The following is a 13,038-nucleotide window of genomic DNA, read 5'->3' on the forward strand; positions in this document are numbered from 1 at the left end:
CAAAATAGAGAATTTGTTCAGAGGAACATTTGTGCAGGTTTATGTGTATTTTTCCTTTGCGGAGATGGACACTGTATCAGATTCGAAAAGAAAGCGTTGTCCCTTAACATAATATTATGGAGGAATAGCGTAAAATCACATTGTAGAATTTATCATCTTTATTCCTGTGGTGTGTGTCTATTGATCTTAATTAGGTGATTTCTGTTCAGAAGGCAGATGTAGTGATTCATTTGTACACCTTTCATATACCTCCTGAAGTCGCTGATCAAGATGAAATCTCAATAAAGCTGCATGTGACAGATGTGGATTTCCTTGGTCTGCTTTAATGGAAGCATTCTTTAGTACTGTCAGGTTGAATTGTTATTTTCAATTGTGTCTCATCAAGTATCTTTTTAATATCGTTTTAAAGGCTTTTTTTTTTGTCAAGTGCTTTGAACCTCATTTTATAATCTTCCTTTGGATTACTTTTTTTCCCTTTATGTCTTAATTGAAGTGATTTGAAATTAAGTAAATAAGAGAAATGTATTTCTCTTTAGTAAGTGTCTTGAAATAAAATGGTCTTTTATTTTTAAATATTATTGAGTATTCATGAATAAAAAGACCAGGATTTGAGGAATAAGTTGCCAGTTGCTTTGTAAGTGTTAAGAAAAATCTGTGTTCTATAGAAAAATGATATTTCAAGCCCCTAAATGGTAAGCTTTCAGAGTGGAAGAGAAGTAATCACAGAATTATGGTGTTACAAAAATGCCTTCTTTCTGTGTTATCATTCTGTGGTGTGTTTCATATAATTTCCAGCTAATTGCTACAATCCTGAAGCCTACTCTTTAAGTCTCCCAAACAGCTTTTTAACAGTTTAAAAACATGTATATACATTTTATGATTACATTTTAACAGTTTAAAAATGTATTATACAATTCCTTGCTTTTTGAAACAAAGTATGATAAACCTAATTGATGTTTTCTTGATATTTCAGTATCATAATTTTTGTACGATTACTATTATATAGTGACACCTTCAAGATCATTTGGAGAATGTTAGTATGTATATTTTAAAAAAGTTTAGAGAAAATTTATTTGAATTAGTAGTGTATTTTTAAAAATAACATTATTTTTAGAGCTGTTTTAAATTCACAGCAAAATTAGGCAGAAGGTACAGAGGTTTCTCTTTTACCCCTGTCCCCACACGTGCTCACTATCATATTATCACGCCGGAGTGGTACATTTGTTATCATTGATGAACCTACACTGACACATCATTATTGCCTAGAGTCCATAGTTTACTTTAACGTTCACTCTTGGTGTTGTATATTATCTGGGTTTGGACAAATTTATAATGACATGTATTTACCATTATAGTGTCCTACAGAGTAGTTTCACTTTCTAAGCGTCCTCTATGCTTCACCTAATCCCTCCCTCTCTCCGGCCCCTGACAACCACTAGTCTTTTTCCTGTCTCCGTAGCTCTGCCTTTTCCAGATGCCATATAGTTGGAATCATACAGTATGTAGCCTTTTCAGATTGGCTTCTTTCACTTAGTAATATGCAGTTAAGTTTCCTCCATGATTTTTAATTGCTTGATAGCTCATTTCTTTTAGTGCTGAGTAATATTCCATTGTCTGGAGATAACACAGATTATTTATCCATTCACCTACTGAAGGACCTCTTCATTGCTTCCAAGTTTTGGCAATTATGCCTAAAGCTGCTATAAACAACCTTGTGTAGTTTTTGTATAAATATAAGTTTTCAACTCCTTTGTGTAAATACCAAGGAGCTCTGTTGCTGGATCATGTGGTATGAGTGTGTTTAGTTTTGTAAGAAGCCCCCAAATTGTCTTCCAAAATGCTGTACCATTTTGCATTCCCACTACCGATGAGTGAGAATTCTTGTTGCTCAACATTCTCACCAACATTTGGTATTGTTAGTGTTCTGGATTTATACCATTCTAATAGGTGTGTAGTGTTACCTCGTTTTAATTTGAATTTCTTGATGACATATGATATGGAGCATCTTTTCATATGCTTATTTGTCATCTGCGTATCTTCTTTGGTGAGGTGCCTATTAACGTCTTTGGCCCATTTTAATCAATTTGTTTGTTTTCTTATTGTTGAATTTTAAGAGTTCTTTGTCTATTTTGGGTAACAATTTCTTATGAGATGTGTTTTGCAAATATATTCTTCCAGCCTGTGGCTTATCTTTTTATTCTCTCAATGGTGTCTTTTCAGAGTGGAAGTTTTAATGAAGTCCAACTCATCAATTATTTCTTTCATGTATTGTGCTTATGGTATTATATCTAAAACATCATTGCCAAACCCAGGGTCATCTAGATTTTCTCCTATGTTATCTTCTAGGAACTTTGTAATTTTGTGTTTTACGTTCAGGTGTCTTATCCATTTTGGTTATTTTTGAACGGTGAATGGTGTAAGTTCTGTGTCTAGATTCATTTTTTTACATGTGGATGTTCAGTTGTTTTAGCACCATTTGTTAAAAAGACTTATCTTTGCTCCCTTGTATTGCCTTTGCTTCTTTGTCAGAGATCAGCTGACTATATATATTTATGTGGGTCTATTTCTGGGCTCTCTATTCTGTCCATTGATCTATTTGTCTGTTCCTTAGCCAATACCATACTATGTTGAGTGCTGTAGCTTTACAGTAAGTCTTGTAGTGTATTTTTTAACAGATTTTTTTCCATTCAACTGTATTTTTGCTTACTTTTTGTTATTGCTGCTGGCAGCACTTTCCCATCTTTTGATTTGCTTCTTCTGACCTGATAGCCAAACTTACCGGAATTATATCTAAATTAAGAGAACTAGATTTCAAGAGGACTTCTTGAGGAATCAGATGAATGCATGTTCTGAGTTCCATTGCTCAGAAATGTATTTTTTCTTTCTGAGTTCTTGATATTGCTAGATTAGGTATCTGGATTATTGGGTTGTTGCTGCAAATTGTCTTGCATGATAGTGCTTTTTTTCTTTTGGGTTTGTGTTCTCACTTCTAAAAAACTCAAATTATGTCATTATGAAAAATGTAAATGAGCTCAGTGAATCTTGTGGGAAAGTTGTTTTTTCTTTCTTTTGTGAGGTGCCAAGGAAATGTACCTTTTAACGTTTTAGAAGGAAATATAAAGTGAAACTTCTATTTGCTTATAGTAATTTTTGTTTTTATTGTTTTGGTTACATATAAATAATGATTTAAACCTTCTTCAGTGAGAATTTTTGTTGTTCAACTCTCTTGTCATGCCTGTTTTTATTTAGTTAACTGACATGTCTTTTGGCCTCATTTTTTTTTTTTGCAGGGAAATGCAGTAGTAAATTTATTTTTGCTAGTATGCACATGTATATTAGAAAGTTTCCTACTTTTAAGTGAGGCTTTTGATTTTTTGGGGGGCAGAGAGGTAAATTTCAGCTCATTTAAAACAATATTTTTCTGTTGTTGAAAATTGATTAGAAATTCAGTTGAAATGGGAACAGTGCTAGGTAAATGAGGAATAAAATCAGTTTTAAAAAGAGAAAAATAATGTTGAGATGCAAGAGTAGAATTTTTAAATAGAAAAGGATTGCAGAGGTTTGTAATAAACATTTGATTGATTGGTTCTTCCTTGTTTTATGAAATGAAAAGAAGTCCAGATATGTGGTCTGAAATCCTGCATAATTTTGAGCTAGTCACAACCATTCTGAGCCTTAGTTTCTTTATTGGATTATTATTGACACTTTGAATATAGCTACAGTGAGTTTTTTTTTTTTTTTTTTTTTTGATCCTCAGCCCCAGTCAAGCCTTCAGATGACTGGAGCTCCATCTTTTTTAAAAAAATGTTGTTATTATTATTATTTTTTTTACAATGGTGTGTTAGTTTCTGCTTTATAACAAAATGAATCAGCTATACATATACATATATCCTCATATGCCCTCCCTCTTGCATCTCACTCCCACCGTCCCTATCCCACCCCTCAAGGTGGTCACAGAGCACCGAGCTGATCTCCCTGTGCTATGCGGCTGCTTCCCACTAGCTATCAGTTTTACATTTGATAGTGTACACGTGTCCATGCCACTCTCTCACTTTGTCCCAGCTTGCCCTTCCCCCTCCCTGTGTCCTCAAGTCCATTCTCTAGTAGGTCTGTGTCTTTATTCCCATCCTGCCCCCGGGTTCTTCATGACCATTTTTTTTTCTTTTTTTTTTTTTGATTCCATATATATGTGTAAGCATATGGAATTTGTTTTTCTCTTTCAACTTACTTCACTCTGTATGACAGAGTCTAGGTCCATCCACCTCACTACAAATAACTCAATTTCATTTCTTTTTATGGCTGAGTAATATTCCATTGTATACATGTGCCACATCTTCTTTATCCATTCATCTGTCAATGGACACTTAGGTTGCTTCCATGTCCTGGCTATTATAAATAGAGCTGTAATGAACATTGTGGTACATGACTGTTTTTGAATTATGGTTTTCTCAGGGTGTATGCCCAGTAGTGGGATTGCTGGGTCATATGGTAGTTCTATTTTTAGTTTTTTAAGGAACCTCCATACTGTTCTCTGTAGTGGCTGTATCAATTTACATTCCCACCAAGAGTACAAGAGGGTTCCCTTTTCTCCACACCCTCTCCAGCATTTATTGTTTGTAGATTTTTTGATGATGGCCATTCTGACTGGTGTGAGGTGATATCTCACTGTAGTTTTGATTTGTATTTCTCTAATGATTAATGATGTTGAGCATCCTTTCATGTGTTTGTTGGCAATCTGTATATTTTCTTTGGAGAAATGTCTATTTATGTCTTCTGCCCATTTTTGGATTGGGTTGTTTGTTTTTTTGATATTGAGCTGCATGAGCTGCTTGTAAATTTTGGAGATGAATCCTTTGTCAGTTGCTTCATTTGCAAATATTTTCTCCCATTCTGAGGGTTGTCTTTTCATCTTCTTTATGGTTTCCTTTGCTGTGAAAAGCTTTTAAGTTTCATTAGGTCCCATTTGTTTATTTTTATTTCTATTTCTCTAGGAGGTGGGTCAGAAAGGATCTTGCTGTGATAAGTGTTCTGCCTATATTTTCCTCTAAGAGTTTGATTGTGTCTGGCCTTACATTTAGGTCTTTAATCCATTTTGAGTTTATTTTTGTGTACGGTGTTAGGGAGTGTTCTAATTTCATTCTTTTACATGTAGATGTCCAGTTTTCCCAGCACCACTTATTGAAGAGGCTGTGTTTTGTCCATTGTATATTCTTGCCTCCTTTATCAAAAATAAGGTGACCATATGTGCGTGGGTTTATCTCTGGGCTTTCTGTCCTGTTCCATTGATCTATATTTCTGTTTTTGTGCCAGTACCATACTGTCTTGATTACTGTAGCTTTGTAGTACAGTCTGAAGTCAGGGAATAGATACAGTTTTAAAAGATCATCTGTACGAAGCACTGACACATACTAGGATATTAATATGTTGGTTGTATATTTTATGTGATACATATATTCCTGAGGAGCAAAATTTTAATTGACTCTTTACATAACTTTAAAATTTACTGGAGAACCTATTTAAAATAATCTTTAATGGTACCTGTTGTAAAGAAAATTGTCACTTTTTAATGTTTCAGTTGCTTAAAGCAAGGGTTCCTATAATAAGGATTTTTGCCTTTGAGAAAAACCCATTTTCAAACAGGCCTTTGTAGTTAAGTGCTTTAAAAATGTGAACAGGGTTTAATAAGGGCCATATTACCTTTGGGAGAATGTTTTTCATCTAACACAATTGTTAAAAACCAGAAGGATGTATTCTTTAGTTACAGTGTTTCAAAGAGAAAGCCTTCCTCATGACTTCTATTTCTTGGCAAATTTTACTTCCAAATTTGTCAGTTGATGATAGAACACAAAGAAAGGAATTATGAGGGTAAGGAGCATTAGCAGACTGAGTTTCAGTAGTACATTTATTTTACTAGCTCGTAGTTGTGGCTTGAATTTTTACATACTGTGTAGGTTATGAGACTACTACTGTTCTCTGAGACAAGCATGTAGGCAAGATCACCTTATGATCATGGCTTATTGTCACTGTGGTAACTAAAGTCCCCCCTTGGATTGAATTCAAAGAATTGCCTTTATGGTGAATTCTTTTCCTTAATAAAGAATCCTACTGTAGGGCTCAGTACACTTGTCCCTTGGTATCCATGAATTGGTTCCAGGACCCCCTGAGGATACCAAAATCCGGGGGTGCTCAAACCCTTAATATAAAATCGCATAGTATTTGCATATAACCTACACACATTCTCCCATATACTTTAAATCATCTCTCGCTTATTTATAATAACTAATACAATGTAAACACTTTGTAAATAGCTGCCAGCCCATGGCAAGTTCAAGTTTTGCTTTTTGGAACTTTCTGGAATTATTTTTTCATGGATATTTTCAGTCTGTGGTTGGTTGAATCCACAGATGCAGAACCCATAGATATGGTGGGCTCACTATATTTATATATCACTTAGCATTTAGCTTTAAAACCATATGCTATAATATACAGGTCTTGCTTGTATATTGATTAATCTGTCCCCACATGTTTCATGTTTTTTGATGCTGTTGTAAATTTTATTGCTGTTCAAATTCATTTTCCAATTGTTTATTGCTAGTATAGAAATACAATTAAATTTTTTTTTTTGCGGTACGCGGGCCTCTCACTGTTGTGGCCTCTCCCATTGCGAAGCACAGGCTCCGGACACACAGGCCCAGAGGCCATGGCTCACGGGCCCAGACACTCTCGCGGCATGTGGGATCTTCCCGGACCGGGGCACGAACCTGCGTCCCCTGCATTGGCAGGCAGATTCTTAACCACTGTGCCACCAGGGAAGCCCCTACAGTTAATTTTTATATGTTGACCTTGTATCCTATATTCTTGCTAAAACTCATTTACTAGTTCTAATAGATTTTTTTTTTTAGGATTTTTTTACATAAAAAATCATGTTGTCTGCAAAGAAGGATAGGTTCATTTCTTCATTTACAATCTGAATATCTTTTAATTTTTTTTTCTTGCTTTTTTTGTACTGACAAGAACTTCCAGTACAACATTGAATAGAAAATGTGAGAGTGAACACCCTTGCTTTGTTCCTGATCTTAGGGGTGCCTTTCCTCATGTAAGAATTGTATCGGTTGTAGGTTTTTCATAGAAGGCCTTTGTCAGAATGAAGAAGTTTCCTTCTTTTCCTCATTTGATGAGAGTTTTTATCATAAATGCATGTTAGATTTTCTCAAGTACTTCTTCCATACTTTTTGAGATGACCTTATGATTTATATCTTTTCTTCTTTAATTATGGAGAATTACATCGATTGCTTTTTGAAAGTTAAACCAACCTTAAAGTCATAGGGTGAACCCCACTTAGTCTGGTGTACTATCTTTTTAAGGATTTTGCATCTGTGTTGATGAGAGATATTTCCTGTAGTTTTCTTTGCTTATAATGCCTTTGTCTAGCTTTGGTAACGGTGTAATGAATTAACTTGGGAAGGGTTTCCTTCTCTTCTATTTCCTGAAAGAGTTTGTATAGAAATAGTATTGTTCCTTAAATGTTTAATAGAATTCACCAGTGATGGCATCTGGGCTTAGGGTTATATTTTGGGAAGGTCAGAAATTAGAAATTAAATTTTGTTTAATTGGTATAGAGCTATTCACATTTTCTTCTTGAGGCAGTTTTGGTAATTTGTAGCTTTCAAGATATTTGTCTATTTCATCTAAGTTGTTGAATGTATTGGCATAATGTTAGTTTGTAATATTCCTTTATCATCCTTTTAATGTCTGTAGGATCTGTCCTGATGTCCCCTTGTTGCCCCGATATTAGTAATTTGTGTTTTCTTTCCTGTATCCTAATGAGGGGATTAATTTTATTGAACTTTTCAAATAACCAGCATTTGATTTCAAAATTTTTTCTACTGGTTATCCATTTTCTCATTGTTGGTTTTCTGATTTGTCATTATTTTCTCCTTCTACTTACTTTGGATGGTCTTAGCATCAACATAGATAAGTGAATCATAATACAGTCTTGAAATAGACCCATACATAGAAGCTCAATTGATTTTTGAGGATGGTGCAGAAGTTATTCAAGGGGAAAAGATAGCCTTGTCAAGAAACTGTGTGAGAAAACTAGGCATCAATATGGAAAAAAAGGAATTTAAACCCTTACCCCACAACAAAAGCAAACAAACAAAAAATACTTCAAATGATTCATAGATGTAAGTGTTAGAACCAAAGCTATAGGATTTCTTGAAGGAAAAATAGGAGAAAATATTTGTGACCTTCTGTTCTTTGAAAGATACTGTTAAGAAAATGAAAAAAGCAAGCTACAGTGTGAGAGAAAGTATTTGCAAAACTTATATCTGAAAATGACTTATATCCAAAATATACAAACAGCTCTTACAGATTTATTATAAGACAAATAGTATAATTTTAAAAAAATGAGTAAAATGTTTGGAAATGTGACAAAAAGATATATGAATGACCAGTAACACACGTGAAACAACATTCAAAAAAGGTCACCAGTGAAATTCAAATTAAATGACAGTGAGCCAACACTTCATGGCCATTAGCATGGCTAAATTTGAAAGAGTGACCATACTAAGTGTTTGACAGGCTCTAGAGCAACTGGAAGTCTCATGTATTGCTGGTGGAAATATAAAATGGCACAACCCCTTTGGAAAACAATATAGAAGTTTCTTTTCTTTCTTTTTTTAAAAAAATAAATTTATTTATTTATTTTTGGCTGCATTGGGTCTTTGTTGCTGTGCATGGGTTTTCTCTAGTTGTGGTGAGCGGTGCGTGGGCTTCTTATTGCTTGGCTTCTCTTGTCGCGGAGCACGGGCTCTAGGTGCATGGGCTTCAGTAGTTGTGGCATGTGGGCTCAGTAGTTGTGGCTCGTGGGCTCTAGAGTGCAGGCTCAGTAGTTGTGGTGCAGGGGCTTAGCTGCTGCTCCGCAGCATGTGGGATCTTTCTGGACCAGGGCTCAAACCTGTGTCCCCTGCATTGGCAGGCAGATTCCTAACCACTGTCCCACTAGGGAAGTCCCTAGAAGTTTCTTATAAAGTTAAACCTACACTTTCCATATGATGCAGTAATCCCACACCTGGATATTTACCCAGAGAAATGAAAACATATGTCCACACAAAGACTTGTACAAGAACGTTCCTAACAGCCTTATTCACATTAACTCAAAACTGGAAGTTACTCAAAGGTCCATCAATAAGCGAACGGATAAATAATTGTGGCAGTTAAAAGTAATGAGGTACTAATGCATACAACAACAGGAATGAAGCAAAAGAATCCAGACACCAGGGTCCATACTGTATGATCCTATTCATGTGAAACTCTGTAAAAAATCAAATTTACTATAGAGTGACAGAAAACAGGTGAGTGGTTGAGACCAGGGGAGGGGGAGAATAACAGGCAAGGGGTAAAAGGGAATCTTTTGGAGTGTTGGAAATAATTCTTGATTGTGGCAGTACTTAGTTCTGTGTATTGTCAAAATTTATCAAACTGTACCCTTTAATAAGTGTATTTTATTATATGTAAAATTATACTAAAGTAAAAGAAGTTTCTTGTTTAGTGATTATCAAATCTGGTTGTACTTCAGAATCATCTGCTAAGCTTTTTAAAGTGTACATTCTTCTACCCTATGTCATACCCAAAGAATCAATGTTCAGCATTAGGCCTGCTCATTTGAGGTTCTTAAGAGTTTCAGAGGTGATTCTGATTCTCAGTGGGACTTCAAAAATAATTTTTTTTCTTCCATGACTTTTCATTCTTAAGACTCCTAGGATCTAATAAAGTAAAATTTTAGCTATAAAAGGCATTACTGATTTTTTTCATGAATTCACATCCTGCTTTCATTAATGGCTTTTAGAAGAACTTTATATTACTTATTTTGGAAGTTTGCTATTTTTAATAGCATATGCTTACATTGTTAAAATATGAAAAATAAGAAAAATTCCCATTATACCACATTTTTGAGTATATGAAATGAGCTATTGAAATGTCCTGTTTAGTCCTCCAGTCTCATACCCCTAATTACTAATGATTTGATGCATATTTTCTAGATATTTCCCTATGCTTATAGAAAAGAGATATATTCTAATCTAGTTTTATATGTTTTTAAGTAGTCATTTATATATTTAAGTAGTATGCGTTGAGTGCCTGCTCTGTGGCAGCCGTTACACTAGGCCCTGAGGCTATTGAGCCAAAGCGATATCTGCTCTCCTGTGATGTTGTCAGATGGGAGGATAGATGTTGATTAAATAAAAACACAAACATATATATTAAAACTGTAGCAGGTGTTACAGAAGACAATTATAGAATATTGTAAGATTACATAGTAAAAATTAAAACCTTTTTTGACCCTTTTACCCTAGTTTGGTTCCATCCTTTGAAAACTTTGCTTTTTCTAAAGTATTTAGTACTGCTTGGGTAGTATGAGTATTCATTTGCATGAAACAACTTGCACATGAACATCCCCATATTAAAGTATTATTTTCTCCTCTCGGTGTTAGTCAGCATTCTTGTATTATTTTAAAATACAAAGAAGACTTAAATATTTAACTTAAGTGACAAAAAATTGAAAAAAGATTCACTCAGCAAATATTTGTAAGTACCTCCCTGAGTCTTGGTCTGTGATTATCATTCAGTTATATGCTATACAACATTCTGTTACTAGAACAACAGTAGCAACTTAAAGTGGCAATTTGTTCTGGCAGCATATTTTTGGTGCCATCAGAGGAGTTATTACTGTTGGAGTGTGTCAAACACAGTGCTTTTAAAAATATGTTACACAATATACTAATTGTATTTGATATTAATAGAGAGTATGTGGGGTGGAATTTTTGTGCTCATACAAGTTTAGGAAATGGAGAGCTAAAGTTAAACATTTTTAGCTCTAGGTGTTTTCAAAACTTTTAATATGTTACATTCTGAATCTTTTAAGATGGAGCTGTAGTACACAGTGACTCTCTTTCTGATCATGGAACCCTTTCCTCCTTGCCTTATAGTTCTATGAATAGATATTTAAGGAAAGAAATAAATCTCCAGTAATATCTAAAAAAATCATAGTGGCATGTTTTAAAGATGCATGATAATTTTAATGTAAAACATTATTGTTTAAACATGATTTTTCTCTCTCCTAAGCACCAGATCTGTATTTTATATTTATATGCTGAGCTTTGGGGAATTAATTTACATATAAGGAAAGAATCATTTCTCCATTCTTGCATCCAAACTGGGAAAGGAAAATGAAATTTATGTTTCTCTTATATTTCAGAACAAAGTAGAAGAGATGACTTAGAAGCTTTAGGTCATATGTTCATGTATTTTCTGAGAGGCAGTCTTCCTTGGCAAGGTTTAAAGGTAATTGTTTTTGTGTTTCCTTATTGAATTTCATAAATTGTTAATATATTAAGGTACTGTCTTCCACGTATTTAATTTTAAAATTATGTCTCAAGATTCTTTTTCTTTCTGTTTTAGGCGGACACATTAAAAGAGAGGTATCAGAAAATTGGAGATACAAAACGAGCCACACCAATAGAAGTGTTATGTGAAAATTTTCCAGGTAATGAATAATGCTGCTTGATACATATGCTTATTATACACAGAAAACTAGAACTGTTCATTTTCATTGCTTAAGTTGATAAGTACTTTTTTCATGCTTAAAAAATATGATTCAAAAGATGTCAGCAGGACTTCCCTGGTGGCACAGTGGTTGGGAGTCCACCTGCCAATGCAGGGGACATGGGTTTGATCCCTGGTCCAGGAAGATCCCACATGCCGTGGAGCAGCTAGGCCCATGCACCACAACTACTGAGCCTGAGCTCTGGAGCCTGTGAGCCACAACTGCTGAGCCTATGTGCCACAACTGCTGAAGCCCATGCGCCTAGAGCCCATGCTCCACAGCGAGAGAGGCCGCTGCAATGAGAAGCCCGTGCACCACAACGAGTGGCCCCTGCTCGCCACAGCTAGAGAGGGCCTGCGTGAAGCAACAAAGACCCAACACAGCCAAAAATAAATAAATCAATTAATTAATTAAAAAAAGGAAAAAAAAGATGTCAGCATTTGATACACAGACCACAGGGCAATGTGTATATTCACTTTTGTAAAACAGTATTAATGGAAGAAAATTCATCTTTTAATACTGTTGACCAGTACCAGCTAAACTAATATTTTCTTCAGTAGCATACTTTTAATAAGTTGAAATATTTGCTTAGAAATACTAACTAAAGTTTTGGTATCCAATATTAGTCATTTAAGTCTCAATGTCAAGCTCAAAGGAGGTATGTGATGTATGATTTAGTCTAGTTTTCCAAGTACAGTAAAACCTTACTAACCTTACTACTTTTAGGCTAATTTTGTATTGGGGAGCTTTATGAAGATAGATTTGCTCTCATGTAGATTTTTGGCAACTCACGTGAAATCAACAAAAATTTACTTAAGATTCCTAAATCAATTAAGGGATAAGAATAATGTGTCCCTAATGTTTTAAAATACCTGTTGTGATTTATGCAATAACATTAAATGAGAACCAAACTTGAAGATAGAAGATGGAACTTACATCTCACTTCAGTATTTACAGGTTCTCCTGTACAGTGCTGGCATTATTATTGTAATAGTATAAGCAGCATAATCTCAGGTAGCCCTTTTTCAAGTTTGCTTTTATTATTCATTGACAGTAAACTTTAATTATGTATTTTGCTTTCTTGCTATAACATATAGAACTGGAAGATTAAAAGAAAAAATAGATTGATAGTACTAACAGTTTAGGTGTAGGCAGATTGGCTATACCTTATTAAGAAGCTTATACAAATTTCTGCAGAAAAAATGGGGGTGTCAAAGTAAATTAGCCAGGTGATTAGCTAGAAAGTGGAATAGTGGGAGAGTCACCATGTGACTGGGTCACTGGATGCTACTTTCATGCCTGTTAGGCTATGGATGATCCTTTTCTTATCAGCTGCCATGAACAAATTGTATCAAAAAAGCAGCTAGGTGTAACCTACCATCTCTTATAATAGTGCTTTTATGTGCTCTGATGGTTAAACACTGTTTTACTAA

At 34.7% G+C, this 13,038-nt stretch overlaps 1 protein-coding gene across 10 annotated transcripts in view; it reads left to right on the forward strand.

Annotated features, from left to right (window-relative positions):
* CSNK1G3 (casein kinase 1 gamma 3) overlaps positions 1-13,038 on the forward strand; it is a 156,673-nt gene that overhangs the window by 84,599 nt on the left and 59,036 nt on the right. For all 10 annotated transcript variants that reach the window (XR_013827476.1, XR_013827477.1, XR_013827478.1 and 7 more), the window contains exons 7-8: positions 11,258-11,343; positions 11,461-11,545. Coding sequence is in view for 1 of the 10 variants with exons in the window: in XM_079916028.1 (XP_079772154.1) it covers positions 11,258-11,343; positions 11,461-11,545 (171 nt within the window). In the remaining 9 variants the exon portion in view is untranslated. The remainder of the gene's footprint in view (positions 1-11,257; positions 11,344-11,460; positions 11,546-13,038) is intronic.

The sequence above is a fragment of the Stenella coeruleoalba genome (genome assembly GCF_951394435.1).
Source record: "Stenella coeruleoalba genome assembly, chromosome: 3".
Taxonomy (NCBI): domain Eukaryota; kingdom Metazoa; phylum Chordata; class Mammalia; order Artiodactyla; family Delphinidae; genus Stenella; species Stenella coeruleoalba.